At 46.2% G+C, this 18670-nt stretch overlaps 1 protein-coding gene across 1 annotated transcript in view; it reads left to right on the forward strand.

Annotated features, from left to right (window-relative positions):
• Positions 1–18670, forward strand: part of C2H4orf50 (chromosome 2 C4orf50 homolog) — a 170355-nt gene that overhangs the window by 47397 nt on the left and 104288 nt on the right. Inside the window, exons 12-13 of the mRNA XM_090034492.1 lie at positions 3437–3493; positions 5446–5628. Of these exons, the coding sequence (XP_089890618.1) occupies positions 3437–3493; positions 5446–5628 (240 nt within the window). The remainder of the gene's footprint in view (positions 1–3436; positions 3494–5445; positions 5629–18670) is intronic.

The following is an 18670-nucleotide window of genomic DNA, read 5'->3' on the forward strand; positions in this document are numbered from 1 at the left end:
CCTGGGTCAATTCTCTAGCTCCCTGTTTGATTCCCCAGGCCCTGGTTTGAACCCCAGATCTCTGATCATTGTCCCAGGTCTTCCAGGATCTGCATGCTGGGTTCAGCAGGCTGAAACCCTGCGCACAGATTGGGGGCCTCTACTTAGTTTCTGTTTAGCTGCAAGCAAGCCCAGCTTCAAAACTGTAGAAACTTTAGAAATGTTTCAAGTGCCCTCGTTTAGTTTTGACACTGTTTCTAAGCCTTCATTTCATTTTGATTTCGCTATTTCAAGCTCGAAATGAGTCAAAACAGCTCCAAAATGAAGCTTCCGTCAAAATTTTGTACAGCCCTATTGCTTGGCTTTACATGCTGGCAGATTTTTCTTCAGTCCCACTTCTTTCGGGAATCTTTGAAAAGGGATGAATGCTACAGTGTCCTAAATGGTGCAAGACAAGTGATGTGCTAGAAAAATTTTAACACGGCATTTTCTTTTCATATGACATAGCTTAGGGCAACTTCTCTTCCGTCTGTTTCCCCTAAGCTCCCCCTAATGCATCAGCATAACATTCTCCATTCAGTTCCATCCTTTTTCCTTCACACTAAATACATCTACTTCTGTTCTTAACCTTGTCACCCTAATGTGACTGCTTTTCTCCCAGCTTGTTAAAAGAGAAGGTGGCTGCTGTGGGAACCAGTTAGGAGCTGTTCCTCACACACCTGGTACAACATTTGGTGGCTGTACTGAAGGCAGGTTATTTATTCATGTGGCCTCTGGCTCTCATTCCTAGGGTCATACCAGTGAACTTCACAGCTAAATATAAGTACAGTTTAGCTTTGGGCATTATGTAATGCCTCTACCCACAATTATTCCTTTATGGTGAACTAGATACAATAAAAAAGAACAGTACCCCCTCCCTCTGTCCCCCTCCAAACAAGTACTGTGTCCAACCCGGTGAAGCAAAGTAAATCCAACTGCAATCATTGAGTACAAAAGTTACTTTCTGTTTAAGTGTATTTACTTATGGTAGGTACTACAAATATGCTGCTGCGCAAAGGTAAAGCTTATTTTGAAGTTCTTGCTAAACCTGAAGCCTGGTGGTTTATGGACAAAATAATGATAATGACTTGTAATTTCCAAGCCACCTAGCAGCTGACAAGACTACAGTTAATAGTGTTAACATGGAGCACTTTTTAGGAGGACTGTGGAAGCGGTATAGATTTACCTCAGGGGCCTAGATCCATTCACTTGCCTAGCTCATGTATTGGAAGCAGTTCTGCTGTCGTAGCATGGAGTTCTGTGCAAGTAAATTTACCTGGCTTTCAATGAGATAGCCCTATGCTACTCCACAGTGCAGTGCCATTAGACTTTCTGTCTTTCTGCTAAGGCAGATAGTCTGCTACAAACAACTGTTTTCTGTTACTGGAGAGCCAAGCACTATATCAAAGTGTGAGTCGAAACTAGAGTTTCAATGTTTGCCCACAGTTACTGCACAGTAATGTCAGATCCTGTAGTTTTTTTTCACCATTCCTAAATTAAACAAATATGGCAGTAGCTGAGACACTGCTGCGTGAAAAGATAGATTGTATATCTATTAACTTTTGAGTAATAGTTACTACTGTGTAAGAGTGAGGTGATAGCCATGATGGCCCAGAAATTATATAAGGCAAGGATTTCTTAGGCTGTTATCTTTTATTGGACAAACTGTTACATGATACGTTGGGTGATAGCTTTTATTGGACCAACTATTATGTAGGATTTCTTAGGATGATATGTAATAGTTGTTCCAATAAAAGATGGCACTCTAAGAAATCCTTGCCCCTCGTATAATTGCCATAGAAGACATTTACATTAAAAAAGGCACAAGCCAGCAGTTTTCATGAAATATACTTCAGTGTTTGCTATTTTGAAACGCACTTTTATCACTAAATGAACATGTGTAGACATACTGTAGTTCTGAGAGTGCCTGCAAAGTTGCACTGTGGGCCAGTATTGTCTAAAACATGATGGGTTTTAATAACAGTAATTTCACTTTTTAATTTGCCTCATTTGTTAAAAATTACTCTTAAACACCCCAGAATTTTATAAAAGCAAACCACAAGCAAACAGAGATTGGAGTGTGTAAAATTTAGAGATTAAGACTAAGTTCCAGGTGGGGTGCCTGGGTATGACTGAGGGGGGAAACATCACATTTACCTGTAGGATGATCCTGTTCAACTTCAGTAGAAGACAGTGGGAGAAAAAACCAGCTGAGTGAGTGGAGCAGGCCCAGGTTCGTGGTCCTCTGGACTGGCTGCCTATTACTGGGACAGCAAAGTCCCACCACTTTGAAAACAAGGCAGCTGTGGCACAGCTTATGGCTGAGACTTTACTCCCCTCTGCCCCTGGAACAGCACCAAGAAAAGACATCTAAATAAAGGATGAAATGTGTGTCTTAATGTCACAGACATAAATTACTCTGTTAATTACACCATTCTGTCCACAAGGCTATTTCGCTTGATACCTCCACACCAGTGAAATATCTCCAGTGAAAGGACCTTTTTCCAGCCCCTTCTTTGTTCCTTCAGTCATACGGTTTTTTAAATATTACAGCTCATTATTACACTCATTCCTAGCTTCCCAAATAATGATCTAAAATTGTCATGAGAACACTTTTGGCACAAGTATATTTCCATGCAGAAATATTCAGTAATTGCTTTGAGACTGAAACACTATGTAAATGCTATTTAAATAGGCAAACAGAAACAAACATCAATTAATACCTTATCATCAAATTATAACATATTAATTATCTTACCTTATAAAATGATTTCAGGTAGAAAATTGTGGGGGTTTTCTGTTAGAGAAGACAAGAAGAGGAAGTTCCTGGGCAGCAAACACTGTAATTGGAAGTGTAAAATCTGCAGTGTGGTGTGTTTCACTCCAGGAGCTGTGTCTTTGCCATGTCATGTGAGTGTGGAGTGAGGTCTTCTGAGCCCACAGTTTAAAGCCGGTCATAAAATGCACATAGAGAAAATCCCTCCTGACTTCTGGCAAGCATCCCTTTACCATGCATCACAGACAAGAAAAGGGAAAATACCTCTCAGAGGAGCTGTTTAGAAGATTTATAGAGCAGATGCATGTGTGCACGGTAAAGGGCGCCAGAATAAAACCTCTAATGTGCTGCTGCTGCAATGAAACAACCCCAGTCATAAAGAAGCCTGTACAGAGCATTTACAATACTTGTTCAAACTCTTTGGTTTTCACTTGTACACATGTGTTGGGCCTACAGTTGTTTAAATGGGTGCCAGAGAATGTTATAATGTTATACTTTTTTGTAGCAGGCATGGATCACACTGCAAGATGCAAAATATCACAAATTCTTATACCTTGAGAAATATCTAAGTATTTAGAATACTGCTGCATTCTAGAGAGAATCTTGAATAAAATGAAGGCTAAATATCTTCCATTCTTTTAGACAGAGGAACTACAGAAAAAAAAGGCTGAGGCTGACCTGACACTAGCTCCCCTGAAGGTAATGTATTTTGCGGCAATTGGTGTGGTAGCTATAGCTTTCATTCCACTGGTTACAAAATAGGCTTAATTCCTTTATGCATAGCTGGACAAGGTTCTTTAGGTAAACCTGATATCTTTTACTAAACTAACTCGTAGCTGGAAAATTTCTTCTTAGCAAGCTTTTGGGTGCATACACCCTTTGTCAGTCTGATGAAGTATCTGCAGATGGCCAGAGGCAAGCTGCTTTACCACTCCTTGCAGGAAAAGCACAGACCATCTACAGCTGCTTCCTCAGTGTGATAAAAGTGTATATGCTCAAAAGCTTGCTAAAAAGAATTATTCCAATTTTCTGAGTTGGTTTAAAAGAAGATATTGGATTTACCCAAAGAACCTTGTCTACCATGTCTGCCTATCCAAAGTACCTTGTCTGTCCTTAGACTAGCATAGCTACAACCTACACACCTTTATGCATAATTAACATTTTTTACCCCACCCTGCTCATTCTTTAGTGTACTGCATGCCTTTTTCCTGGAACTGTCACTTGAATGAGCTGTTTGATTTTAAGTAAAAATAAAAATAGGACAGGATTAGGGCCTTGTCATATGGTATTTTTAGGTGGCTGCTGGAGCTCTGAACCCCTGGATTGTCTGCACATTAACACCTTTAAGTGACTTTAAGCACTCATTATGCAGCTATAGCTAAGTTATACCACTCCAGAGCAGGTTTATCTCTGCTCTGCACGATCCAGCACTTCGCATTTTGCCAGCCAGACTTCCCATGGCCCCTGCCATCCCTGGCTTCCATAAAAGTTGCTATCTTCCCAGCGTGCTCCATTGCCCTTCTTCTTCCTCCTTTCCTTCAGTGCTGACCCAGCCTTCTTCTATCCAGAGACTGAGCCATGCACTCCAGAGGTTTGAAGGAGAAGTCATCTGAGCCACACAAACACAGGGATCTGGCAATGCCTATCCAACCTCTCCAAACCTTTTCTGAGCCTACCTGCACCTCATTCTGCTACATGCCATGTGCTTTAATCAGGGACAGGGCAGGGGGCTATTGTTGCTCATGTTTCCCCACTCAGCTGGTGGCCTTGACAAGCATCAGGAAAGTTCAGCCTGGCTGGGAGGCTGAGGCGCCTGGCCAAAGCAGGCAGCACTATGGATTCATTACAGAGCAGACTCAGGAGAGCCCTGTACTTGCTCCGAGCTGCAATCTGCAAAGAGAAGGAAAATGTCCCCCCTCTTCCTCCTCTCATCCCTGGAGATGGTGTGAGAGAGAGAGACAGAGAGATAGGGAAGCGGGGTCCAGATTCATGGTGGCTGATGGAAAGAAGACAACCTTGAAACTTTCCACCTACAGCTCCTAGCCCTGTCCCATGCTCACAGCCTGGATCCACCCATAGCTGCCCCACCTTGGAACAGCGAGTTACCTGGCAGCAGGCTACTGCCCACCCTGCAGCAGCCTCACTGCATGTGGATCCAGTGCATAGAGCAGGGTGATGCTGCAGCTTTTTACCTAACAGAAGTAGGAGTGAGCTGCATAGAGACCTAGGGCTAGAAGGGACCTCCATGCAGGCCTCTAATGGCAAGTCACAGCTGCTCAGGAAGGGGAAAGTCGGAGAAGGTTTCTAGAATAAAGGTGCTACTGCTCCAAACTCCAAGCTAGTACTGAGCCAATCAAGGTTTGGACAGTCTCAAATGGCCCTTAGTGAAGTGATACTGTTGCTGCTAATCTTGCCACCAGGGGGCCCTTATGCACAGAGAACTGAACTATCCATTACCAGCTGTGTGCCAGCCTGCCTTGCTCAGGATGCGGCTGAATTTTTAATGGTCCAGAAGATGTGCTGAAGAAGAACAGGAAGATGTGCTGTCCTGAAATCTTTGGGTCAAATGTGCCAGGTCATATTATATTTAAATATAAACTCACTCTCAATGGGAAACTGAAATCTGTTTAATTTTTTTTCCTGTTACATAGGCTAAGTTGGCTTGTCTTGTCCGCAAATGCCATGAAAGAAACAGTATGATTACCCAGCTGGTCAGAAAATTGCATAGACATGGAACTATGGATTCTGTTTTAAGTGAAGAGGCAAAGGATTTGGTGAATGATACTGTCCTTGCAGACTATTTGTTCACCTTCACACCTGCACATGGTCAAAAGGTAAAGCCATATAAATTTCCTACTGTACAAGTCAATATTTGTATATTCTATGTGTGAGCTTTTTAAGCAGAACATGGTGGAATAGATCTTTCCTTAATTTATTAAGGTTTATTAAGCTAATGGTTGGGAAACCAGAATAGCAACTACCAGAAAATAAATTGGGTTATATTCCACATGTTGTAAATCAATATAAGTTTATGGAAGTCACTGGTGTTATTATAGTTTATTCAACTGTGGATTGGTCCCATAGTCTCTGGAGGTGATCACTGTGTATGCCTACTATCCAGGTGAAAGCATCAGATAAAGAAATAAAAGCTAATACTTTCACAGGGTAGCTAGCCTAATGGATAAAGGGGACTTATGGTTGATGCTATATATATTGATTTCAGTAAGGCTTTTCACACTGTTCCGCTTGACATTCCTATCAGCAAATTATGGAACGGTCATCTAGATGAAATCAGAAAAAGGTGTGTGTACAACTTATTGAAAAATGTCTCTGAGGGCATGTCAGTACATGCAGGCATGTGGGTTTCCAGTAACTCTATTAGAAGTGGCTCAAATTTGGTGTGGGGCAAATTGTGCCACTTGGGGCAAAATAACCCTGCCTAGCTCCTCCCGGATCTGCAGGCAGGGGGAACTAGAGCATGGGGCCAGCACCTGTGCTGGCCCCAGCTCACTCAATAGCTTCTAGGGCCCAGCCAATTGGTATCTGGGAATGCTATCCCCTGTGCCAGCTGGATCACTGCAGCAGCATCCCAAATCTATTATTTAAAATACCCCAAAATCCATGTTCTTCCACAATTAGAACAAAAGACCACTCTATCAAGAGAAACAGAGAGAGATCAGTTGGACAATGCTTTATTGACATATTTATTGACAATGCTTTATTGATATATTTACAATGTTAAAGCAGTTTGGAAACCTACCAGTGTCTCTATCATTGTGATAAAATACATTCTAAATATCTATATGTGTTGATGTATGGTTTTGGTTTTCTTCTCACATGATGGGTGTGTGATGGGGGGATGTGGGGTTTGCAAAAAGAGGTGGGGGAGGCGGGTGGATGCGGAGGGATGTGAGTGGGTGTGGGGGAACTGCTTAGGAGGGTTGGGTCCCCTGGCCCTACAGGGTGCAGTCCTTCCACACAGCACTTGGACTGTCAGCCCCTGCAGGGCCCTAGCTCCCCCCTGGAGGGCCACAGCCGCTATCCCCCACAGGATCCCAGCCACCCTGCAGGGCCACAACTCACCCCCCCTCCCAGGGCCACAGCCCCATACAGGGCCCACGAGTACCCCCTGCAACAGCATTGGGAGTGGGTTGCTCAGAACACACTGCTACCAGCCCTGCCATGGCTCAGAGTAGTCCCCAGTGGCTCAGAGCTGACGCTGCCTGTGCTGTTCATCAGGATCTGGCACCACTCGCGGGGACTGTGTGTCATGCTGAGCTAGGTCCTGCTGGCACTGGGGCCGCTTGCACCACCAGGCTGGGCCGGTTCCATGGAGGCAGCGTGCTGAGCGAAGTCAGGTCCTGCTGCCATGGAACTGACTTGGCCTGGCAGTGCGAACAGCCCCAGTGCTGGCAGGACCTGGCTTTGTTTGGTGTGCTGTCCGTGCACGCTGTGCCAGGTCCTGCCTCCAGTGGCAGCACTGCTTGCCCCACGGTGCCCGTGGGGAGGCAGGTGGTGGCAGGACCTGGCCCAGTGTGGCTTGCTACTCCAGCTTTGCCATGGAACAGGGTGCATGGCTCCTGTGCCAAACGCACACAAGTTGCACAGCCCTGTTCAGATTGGGTTGGGTCAGGCTGGTGGGGCATGTTTTCCAAGAGGCTTAGGCATGCCTTATGAAAAAGGCAATCAGGTGTGCCACAAAGTGTGCAAGTCACAATATGAGGTGCTCAGGTGTGCCTCATAGTGTGCGTTTGCACAGGAGCCACACCTCCCAGAGCTGCACATCCTGCTCCCGTGCAAAGCTAGACTAGCGAGACTCACCGGGCTGGGCTAGGGCAGGTCCCACTGCTGGCTCAGTTGCTATGCGCCGCCAGGTCTGCTGCATGCTGCTGGCTCCACGCTCTGGCCACTTGCCTCCCACCCTTCTCACCAGCCCCACATGGGCTGATATGTCCTGGGCCCCGCACACCCATAGGGATGACTCTGGGGCAGCCACATGCCTGCTTCCCCACCTGGTGGCTGTGGCACTGCTGGCAGCAGGCAAGTGGGGCTATGTAGGGCTGTGACTCTACTGTAGGCACAGTGGGCAGTGGTGCAGTGCTATGTGACCCAGGCTCTGTAGATGCTGAATGGACCTGGTCTGGCCCATCCAAGGTTGTGCACAAGCGGGCCAGGCTGCACCCATTCAGCATGTATGGAGTCTGGGTCGCAGAGCACCATGTCACTGCCCACTGTGCCTGCAGCAGAGGCACAGCCACTCTGCCTGCTGCCGCCAGCACCACAGGGGTGGGGTGGGGAGGGCCAGGCATGTAGCAGTCCCTGCTCGAGCCCCTCCATGTACCCACCCACTGGGACATCCCCCTCACCCCCTGCTGCTCCCCACACCCCACAACATCCCCTTCCACTTTCCATAGCCCCCAACATACCCTTCCACTCCTGACACTCCCCGACATCCCCGTGCCAGTCCCCATAGCCCCTGACAACCCCCTTCACTCCCAACATCGCTCTGCCATTCCTCACACCCACCTATGCCCATCCACACCCAGAAGGCCCCCCATTCCATGTCCCTAACTTACTCTTGACAGCGCTGGAGGCAGTAGGAGCACCACAGAGATGCTCTGGTCAGAAACAGAGCATCTCTCCTAGAGGACTGACTCCCAGGTTGCCCTGCTGTTCTGTGGAGCACTTTCTTTTGTTTTTTTGTTTTGACCCCTGGATATCCAGGGGTCTAATTTTGTTTGTGCTACAAACTTGCAGCATGGGGAACATTTTTTCATTCCTGCACGTACCTCTTGCAATGTCTCAAAGGGCTTTGAGATGCTGTAAGATGCACATGCGTGCTCATGTGGATGTGCCCATGGGGTTTTACTGTCAAATCAAGGGGACATTTTCAAGTGGAATCCTAGGATTCTGGTGGATACCTGATTCCATTCAAGATTTTTCTTAATGACTTGGATCAGAGGTTCTCAATCTGTGGTATGGGTACCACCTGCGGTACTCAGACAATCTGGCAGTGGTACACATTAACAGATTTATTATAATTATTTTATATGACAAAAGTTGCTGGTGGTACTTAAGGTTGTATCATTTTACATTGGTGGTGAACAGTCTGTTCAGAACCGCTGACTTAGATGACAGACTAAAGATTCAATTTATACAATTTATAGATGCTAAACGTTCTGGAGGGCAAGTGAATATTCTAAATGATGTTGATAATTTGGAGAAATCTCTGCAATCAGCAAAATGAAATTTAATGAAAACAAAAACAAAGTATTTACTTTTTGGAAGGAGAAATCAAATATACAAAATAGGGAAAATCTGGCTAGGCCACAGTACTGCAGAAAATGATCTGGGGTTTATTGTGGAACTACATACGAGTTGATAATGGGATTTCATGTTACAAAAAGCGATTTTCATTTGGTTGTATTAACAGCTGTGTCGTATATAAGATGTGGGAAGTAATTATTCCACTCCACTTGGCACTGGTGAGGCCTTGTCTGGAATAGTCTGTCAAGTGTTGGACATCACACTTCAATAAACTTGCAGACAAATTGGAGAGCAAACAAAAGAGGGAAATAAGAATTCTAAGTGGTTTAGAGAGCATAAGCAATGAAGAAAGATTGAAAGGTTGGGGCTGGTTTAATGTACAAAAGAGAAGACTGAGCAGGGAATTTGTGTCTTTCAGTAGGTACAGAAATATAACTAGGAGCATTGGTGCCCTCAGTGGAGGAAGAGGGGATGACAGGCAATGGAGACTCCCCATGGATAGGCTGTTGCAACTGCAGCACGGGCTCCTTGAACACAAGCTGCTGCTGCTGCAGTGTGGGCTGCTGCTCTGTGGTGCAGGCTCCTTGGAACTGTCATTCTGGAGCCTCTGAATTGGTGGCCAGGGATGGTACCTTGCTTATCCACCCCTACTTATGCTAGTGAGTACATAAGTAGTATGATGATCAGTTGTTCTCCATGCTCACTTAGGGAGAGAAATTATCTTACTTTTCAGGAAGGAAGATTTAAATTGAATGCTAAGAAAAGCTTTCTAACTATAAGGGTAATAAGACACTAGAGCAGGCTGCCTGGGGAGGTTGTAGAATCTTTCACTGAAGGTTTGTAAGGATGATTTAGAATTTTTTTTTTATCAAGGAGAATCTTGGTGCAGTTGATCCTGTCTCGATTCAGAGGATTGGAGTAGATAAACTCGTGAGGTCCCTTCCAACCCTACATTTTGTAAATATACTGCTTTATATGCTCACTATTTAGTACCTTTTCCAGTGCTCCTCTTAAAGTTAAGTCACTGCCCCCTGTGTTTAATAGTCACTTGTTGGAGAGTAATGCAATGGGGAAGCTTCTGTCATGGTGGAAAAAAGGGTCCTGGTGGGAAATCAAGGCCTTCCTGCTTCCAAAACACCAGCCATCTCACTGACCATAAGTCCTGTAGGTTGTTTTAGTTTTCCTGGCCTTAACCTATCTCCTTGTCTTAGCTACTTAAAGGGAAAAGGAGTGTTGGTTGAGGACTGGATATAACCACACTATCCTAACCTCCATGGTCTGGAGGAAATGTTGGTTATTGAAACTGAAGTTATTGTGTATAAGTGTGTAAATTCAGTAATATCTTTAGGTCTGTATTCTGAATTGTAATCTTGCTCTTGTATATCTACAAGGCAGGCTTGAGTGGGTTGCAATCCTAGTGTGGGATGTTGGTGTATAAGCTGGTAACAGCCATGGTTGTTAAGAGGGTGTAGCTGGGAAGGTGGTCTTTGTTTTTAAGTTTTTGTAGGAAGTATGCTGTGTCTTGGACAAGACTTGGTCTTTGGGTGATGAGAGATTTTAGGATGGATTCAGTGAAACCAGAAATTTCCTTAGTGATGGTTCCATGGTTGGATATTATAGATCTACCTGGGTTTCCTTGTTTATGAATTTTAGGGAGCATGTAAAAAGTCCCTGGACTGGGTAGTCTAGTACGCATGCTTTCTCACCCACAGTGCAGGGGTAATAAAATCATGAACTGTGCCAAAAAACCACACATGCGGTTGGGAAAAGTGTCATGTAGGTGCAGAATGAGTAATAGAATTCTGCCCAAAATGGCTCTGATGTCACATTTGTAGGTAGCTCTTTTCAGTGATGTGGTAGCTGCATGTGAACTAAAGATCACATTGGGAAGTGTCCCAAAGTTCTCAGCTGTAGTTGCCAGGCTGTTTAGGTATGTCTGTACTGTTGATGTGAAGGAGCACTGTATTAGAAAACAATGCACCTATCCTGTGCACACTTCCTCTCAAACTGGAAGAATTATAGCTGGCCTAATGTAGTTCTAGGTGTGTGCTATTAAGTTCTACCATTCAGGTTTCTCCACTTCCGCTGCAACAAAAGAACATTTGAACAAACCTAGCTGTATTGTTCAGAACAGCAATATTGGCCTAGGGCTGTGGTGACAGAGAAGGGAGCTATCAGATCTCTGGATATTTTTCCCAGAAGAATATCCCTGGTCAATAATACATCAACAGCCAAAGAGATTATGATTTCAAATTCTGTCTGGTAACAGGGAAACAATGAATGAAGGTTAATAGAATGATAGAGACAAAACTACATTAGCTTGGCTTCCAGCCAGCCCTACTATATGTAATTGATGCACTACTTCTCTTCAGCTTACAGATTTTGACATGGTTCCAGGAATGTAGCTCAAAATGAGACAAGTTGAGAGAAACATACCTAGTAGGGGTGTGTGACGCTTCAGTTGCTGATTCGATTTGGAGAACATTTGGCCCAATTTGGAGGCTGAATCACCAAATCTGAATTGAATTGGGAGACCAAAAAACCCCCCTCTGAATCTATTTGGAAAAAGATTTGGAGATTTGGAAGGCAGTATTTCAGGAAAACACAAACTGAGAAGGGGGAGATGGGGGACTGACATCTGTAGCTGACCAGTGACTGTGAGCTTTCACTGAGTCCCCTTCCAATCACAGTGCTCTGTGGGAGGGATGTAGAAACAGCATATAAGCCTGTGTCTGCAGCCTTTCTGTTCCCTTTGTGAGCTATCTTTGTCTGAGCAAAAGAGGGGTGGGCATCTGGCTCAGAAACAGGTGGGTGGGCAGAAATCTAACTGGCATCGGGAAGGCCCCCTGTTGCAGGCTACCATCCCTGCTGTTTTCATTCAAATCTACCTTACCACATACAAGTGACACAAATTTTGCTTTCAGCAGTTTGAGGTGCAGTTTCCCAGAAACACCTGCACCTACCTCCTTGAAACTTGGCAGGCTTCAGCCCTCAGAAGGGCTGAACAACATCCCTGCTGTTTTCATACAAATCTGCCAGAAAATGACCACGTGATAGGTATTTCAGTGATTCCCCATTATAGTCTATGACCAAATCACCGAATCTCTCCAAATCGGCGCTGAATCTTCCAAAGCTGATTTGGCCAAATTGATTTGGGACAGTGATCCAAATCTCCAAATCAAATCACTGTCCTTCGAATGGTTGAATCTGACTGTGTCACAGCGCGGGACCCTAAGAATGGCCGTGATCTCTCCTGGCACCCCTACCGTGCCAAGTTGCCTGTTTAGCACCGTCGTTCTCGCCTGCCACGACTTTGATGGTTCTACAATATTAATGGGAGGCTGCTTTTACTTGGACCCGGCGCTCTTACCCTTCTGGTCCCTGCTCTATACAAAATAGATTCTGGTGCCCCAACCCCCCTGGGCGTCTTGTGGCTCCTTCCACCCCTAATACCATGCCCCAAGCCTCTCAGTTGTTCCGGATGTTATCTCGTCTATGCTCTTTCCTTAGTGGCCCTATCCAAGGCCTCTGCTCGTATGTTCACCCTCACCAGGCTCCTTATTGCTGTACTTGCCCCACCGGGCTGTAGTCATATGCTCGCCCTCACCGGGCTCTCCAATCTTGCACTTGCCCTCCCATGGGGCTTCTCTGTGTACTCGCCCTCCCCTGGGGCTCGCAATCAGCTCGCTGCCTTCTGGGGCTTCTCCCGCACACAGTGCCCCTCTGGGGCCTGTCTCTCCATGCTCACGTGCTCTTGCCCGCACTGGGGCCTCTCTCCCTGTGCTTCCTGCGGTCGGGGCTCAGGTGGCCGTAGCCGAGCCTGGCCCCCTGCCCTCCTTATGTGTCTTGTGCCCTTCTCAGGCTCCTCACAATTGGGCTCAGGTGGCCTCGGCCTCACCTGGCCCTGACCCTTTCCTGGGGCTGGAGTCAGTGCCCCCTGAACGTTGTGCCCTCACTGGGCTTCTTGCTTGCACACCCCTTCCTAGGGCTCTGCCCACACTAGGGCTCCCGCTCACACTGGGCTCTGTCTCACCCACACAATCAGGGCTCAGGCAGCCTCGGCCTTACCTGTCCCCTCAACCCCCTTTCTCAGGGTCCTATGCCCTGCTGGAGTTCCTCCCAATACTGCCCCACTGGGCTGGGGTCAGGACACCCCACTAGCTCTTCCCGATGTCGCCCACACTGGGCTGGGGTCGGGACACCCCCAAAACATGCCACTCTCCAGAGCTGGGAACCTCTCCCACTACTGGGGAGCTCCCATGAGGCCTCCTCCAACCCCTACAGCCTCACCCAGTCCTCTGGTGTTACACAAACAACCAAGCAGAAAATACAAAGCCATAAGCCAACCGTCCGTAACACAAAATAAGCCTCCTGGCTATAACAAATTCTGCGCCACCCTGGCTCTCCTTCATACCTCTCTGTCAGGGTTCTCTCCACCTCGTACCATCATGCAGACGCTCAGGCAGTCAGGCTGCTCTGCTCTGCAGCAGAGCTCAGGCTGCCAGAGGGGAACTGCCTGCAAGGCTTCAGCCTGGGCTGTTTATATACTCCAGGCCCTTCCCCCTCCTGGTCAGCTGACCAACTGCATTTGCCCCAGCACCCGGCACCTGTATCCTTTCATAGGAGTAGGGCACCAGAGTGCCCCTGCGACAGACTGCTTCCCTATTCACCCAGGCCTAATACTTCTCCTACAATGCAAGATTTAATTTACAATTTCAGTTTTCTTCATCCTCAGAGCTGTGTTGTACAGCACTAGCTGAATAAATACTTTAGTGCAGTGGTCACCAACCAGTGGATCTTGATCCATCAGTAGATCTTGGAGCATCTTGGAGTCGATCCAAGACTGGGGTGGGAGACTGAGTGCCTGTGTGCATGCACATGTGCACTCCAGCCCAGCAGGTCAGTCTGTGGGGGAGGGAAGGGACAGGGGCTAAATTGGGGGTCCCATGGTGAGGGACACTGCTGCAGATGTAGGAGCAGGGGTAAGCTGAGTGGGGCCTTGGCCGGGTGGGACTTACCTGCTGGGGAGGCATGCCCCCAAATAATTCTTTCTCCCTCTGCCTTGATTTCCTGCCCCCCCGCCCCCGCTTCCCTCCCCACAGACTTACTTGCTGTGCAGGGAAGGAGGGGAGTGATGGCAGCACATGGTAGATCTTGGGTTGATTTTAAATGCCAAAGGTGATCTCCTACTTAAAAAGGTTGGAGACCACTGCTTTAGTGAATAAACACATGTTTTGTCACTGAAAAGCAAAGCAACTGGTTTTAAGCCCTGTGCTTATAGGAGTGCCCTCAGATGTTTCTTATTTTTATTCATTGACTGTATAGTCAAAAATGCATACACATTTAAAGCAGCAGGATCAGAATCAACCCTTCTTCACCTCTGTGCCCTGCCTTAGCTGAGTGGCCAAATTACTGGGTTACAGAGTCAGATTTTGCTTTTCCTCCTGGCCCCATAAGTTGTGCACTTTCAGCTGCTCAGCAGTTCAGCATTAGCAGAAAGTAGAGGATGTCCCCCAGTAGGGGGTTAAGTCTTTTTGGGTGCTTGTACATGAGCAGGGAGGCTGCTCCAATGTACTGGAAATCCAACATGTTGGCGCAGACTTGATTAATTGAGTCTCATAAAGCATGGCAATTGCTGTACTACAGCAGCCTCCCATGCATCAGAGTCCCTGTGCTTCAAAATAGCAGCAGGGGCACTGTTTCTAAAGCTCATTCGACAAGCTTTAGATAAAGTGCCCTCACTGCCATTTTGGGCATGCCAATCCCTTAATGTGGCTTCATGCATTTTAATTAAAGCCATCTCTCCACCCCCATTCCAGAAGCACATGTGCCCTTTGTGAAGAAGTGAGAGTGATACTTGAGATGTGAAGAAGTAGGAAATGTATGAATCCTCTTCAGCTGAAGAGGGCCCAGAACCCAGATTCCCCACTTTCTGGACAAGTGCACCAATCACAAGGCTGTTATATAAAAGGTGGGTGGCATTGCTGTGATCATCACCACTGACTGCATTTTCAAATGACAGCTCCTATAGGGGCCATGCTTTGCCCTGAAGCTATCAAAGTGACATGCACCTGGAGCATACCTAATGAACTGAGCTTCTCTGGGGGCTTTGGCATATTTCAGGTGCCCCTTCAGTTTATGGATCTTATAGTGGGAGTTTTTGGATGGGGGTTGAATACCTAGTTCCATACATGCCCAGAAATCTAATTCTAGGCACATAGACCTCTTTGTGGACCAAAATGGCTGTGCTGATTGAATTCAGCGGACCTCAAGGTTAGGTGCCTACTGAACAGGGGTCACTTGGGTCCCTTTTTTTGGATTTCGGTGAGAATAATCCATCTGAGTATCATTTTAGACTCCTAAGGTTCCTCTCCAGACCTCATGCTTAATATATTATTAGTATATGTGATATCTGAAGTTAATACAGTCTTCCATGTGAAATATTCTCAGTGTAAGATGCAAGTATGATCTGGTTACAGAACTGAACAGGCTTTTGGTTTTGGCTCTGCCATTTGCTTTGAGTATGATGTTGGGCAAGTGCAGTTCTAGAATCACTGAACTCTTTCAACTCATGTTGATAGTAAATAGTTAATATGCTAGCATGTGCAAGTGATACTGTACTCTTTCTTATAGCTGTTCTGAGGATAAATTACTTAGTTTTTAGCCAGACCAATGGTGCTGTGATGGATGAGCACTGTAGAAAATCCTATCAATAAATTAAAAATACATATTTACATGGTTCTGTTGTCTCATGACACTAATTATTCAAATCTAGTTTATCCAACAGGAGGGGTTGAGAAAGAGAGAGCAAGTTTGACTTTAGTTAGGGAACTTACCTGGGACGTGGAAGGCTTTGTTCCCAGTTCCTGCTCAAAACAAATAAATATTTAGACAAAGTGGAACAGATTCAGAAATTAAAAGATTAATAGGCCGGTGATTAGGGTGCTTATCTAGGGTGTTGGGACATTGCGGTTGAAATCCCTGACCTCAAGAGAAAGGTCTTGAGTTTGAGCACCTGAATCATTAGACTTAGCAATATGGGTGGACATCTCTGGGTTTGACCACAAACGCTGCCCAGAGCCCAGGAAGCATCTCTGGTCCAAATAGAGATGTATGTTTCCACAGAAGGTTTAGGTTTCAATGAAGAAATGTTGTCCAACGTAAAACTATTAGGTTGGAAAATTCCCAATATGCTCTAGCCATAACTTAACAAATACTAATCCCAATGCCTCAGGAAAGAGAGTGGGTGTGGCAGTGCACCTTTGGATCCCTGCCACTTTAGGGGCTGGAGCAGGCACCCAGCAGGTGCCTGATTAAGGCAATCATTTTCAAACAAAGGTCAGCAAGGCAGGGCCAGTGGTTAGCAGCTTGTAGCTGAGGGAGCAACACCACTCGGCTCTCCTGCTGCTCACAAAACTTCCTGGAGGGAGGGGCAGGAGCTATGGGGAAGGAGGAGGCTCCTGGTCCTGGGCATAATCTGAAACTGCACCCTGCTGGCTAGGGAGACCTGGTGGGAATATCTGTGGCAGGACAGCCCTCATGAAATACCAGAACCGTTCACCTCCCAGTGATGGGCAGGTAGGGGCATCTCAATAACCCCGGACTGCACAACACTGTGGGTTGGAGGGCCAGGCCCGGCTGCAGCCACCTGAGCCCCAGCGGGTATAAGACCCTGGTGGAGGAGTGGGGGCTGGGCACAGCTAAGGCCACCTGAGCCCCACTGGGGTGTAAGACCCTCGAGATCCCAGAGTGAGGGGACAGTTGTGTAGCCTAGAGAGAGAGCATGAGAACAGAGGCCGCCCACACAGAGTAGGGTGCATCTTTACGGCCTGAAGGACTGTGCATTAATAGGTCCTGAGTAGGGCTGAAGGACGGCCAGAAGAGCAGCACATGGGCCAACCCCCACAAGTTTTTGTTTGTGCATGTAGAATGGCCTGGTGAGGTGCCAGGGCAAGCTTAGCCCAATGCCCGGCCAATTTGCTGACCACTACCCAGATGAGGACCATGGGAGAGGTCCAACAGGCTGCATGTCGCCAGTCAAGGAGTGAGTCTGGTAAGTCCCATGGCCTATGGGAGCTGCTCCAAAAGGGAGCAGGGCAGAGTGAAGGAGGCACAGCATCATGCGGAGAGTAAGAGGCCCTGTGAAAGAGGGCAGAGTGCAAGGGGCCCCAGTGAGAGGGGGGTAGTATGAGTGTGTGTATGCAAGAGTCCTGACCGAGGACTAAGTTTGGTCTGGCTTTAGGCCAGAAGTACAATAACATTCTGGATGCCATCTGCGAGGCATGGGCCAGTGTAGGGATTGTACAAAGCTGTGGATAGTGCCCCCTGGCATTGGGGCATATAATGGGCAGCCTCCCACATTTACCACCAATTTATTATACTAGCAAAATTGTGGCAGGCAAGGCTGGGTAGACTGTGCAGACAGGTGGGTGGGCTGGCTTGACACCCAGTCCTGAGCTTGCCCCCTGTCACAGTGAGTGAGCGTGAATTTTTATCAACTGATACATTCTTGTGTTTTCAGAAGCATGCACTATATTATGCAGCCAGGCAGTAAATTAAATTTATCTTTCATTTTGACAATTTTGCTTATGCGTTGCTGCTATTGTTCCTAGCAGAAACTACACTAACAGTCCAAAGCTATGTCCAGTTTTCCAACAGTCTCTTAAAGAAAGGAACTTTAGACACACACAGATCCCTTCTGTCCACTGAGGTGCACCTTGTAAATCATCACTGAAGTGTGCTATAAATACATTTGCAACAGATACAGATTTTTTCCTGCTACAAGTGCAGACTGAGTATTATTTGTATTCATTTCTTAATCAGTAGAAGGCTTAAGGTCTAATATATTGCATCTCATTAGGGCTAGATTAGACGCACCTGATTTGTCTTGTTGCTGAGATCAAATTCCATGTTTTGCAGTGCCATTAGGGCCTAATATGATGGCCATTATGCAATAAAGGAGAATCTTTCCATCAGTTTCAGCTGACTTTAAATTTGTTTTTAAAACCATTTCTGCTTTGTGGCTTAAGAGGTGTTAGACCTAAAAATCAGTATTACAGATTACAGGGAAGCTATTTTGGACCCATTTTTTACTTTTCCACATCATTGGAGTTATATCAAAGATTAATCTGTATAATCCATTTACTAAAAGACCGAATTCAGCAAAGGTCTTAAATGTATCAGCTGCTCATGGGTTTTAAATATGAGCATGTACTTAAGTCCTTTGCTGAATCAGTCTTGAAGAAGATTTCATAGATTTCATAGACATCAGGGCTGGAAGGGACCTGGGAGATCATCGAGTCCAGCCCCCTGCCCAAAGGGCAGGAAGTCAGCTGGGGTCATAGGATCCCAGCAAGATAAGCATCCAATTTACTCTTGAAGGTGTTCAATGTAGGTGCTTGAACCGTCCATTTCCTCCTAGCGATTAACAGTGCAGTGTGAATTTGTAAGTAACTAGAGAGAAATGTTTTGCTTATAAAAGCTGACCTTCACAACTGAATTATAATTGATAAATTGTATCAATTGTATCACTCATTTGCATCCTATGTGGGAACATATGATGCAGATGAAAATTGTGGCTTTATGTTAGTATCCTGGACTATATCTTTG

This window comes from Crocodylus siamensis, chromosome 2, assembly GCF_052110815.1.
Source record: "Crocodylus siamensis isolate JL-2025a chromosome 2, ASM5211081v1, whole genome shotgun sequence".
Classification (NCBI taxonomy): domain Eukaryota; kingdom Metazoa; phylum Chordata; order Crocodylia; family Crocodylidae; genus Crocodylus; species Crocodylus siamensis.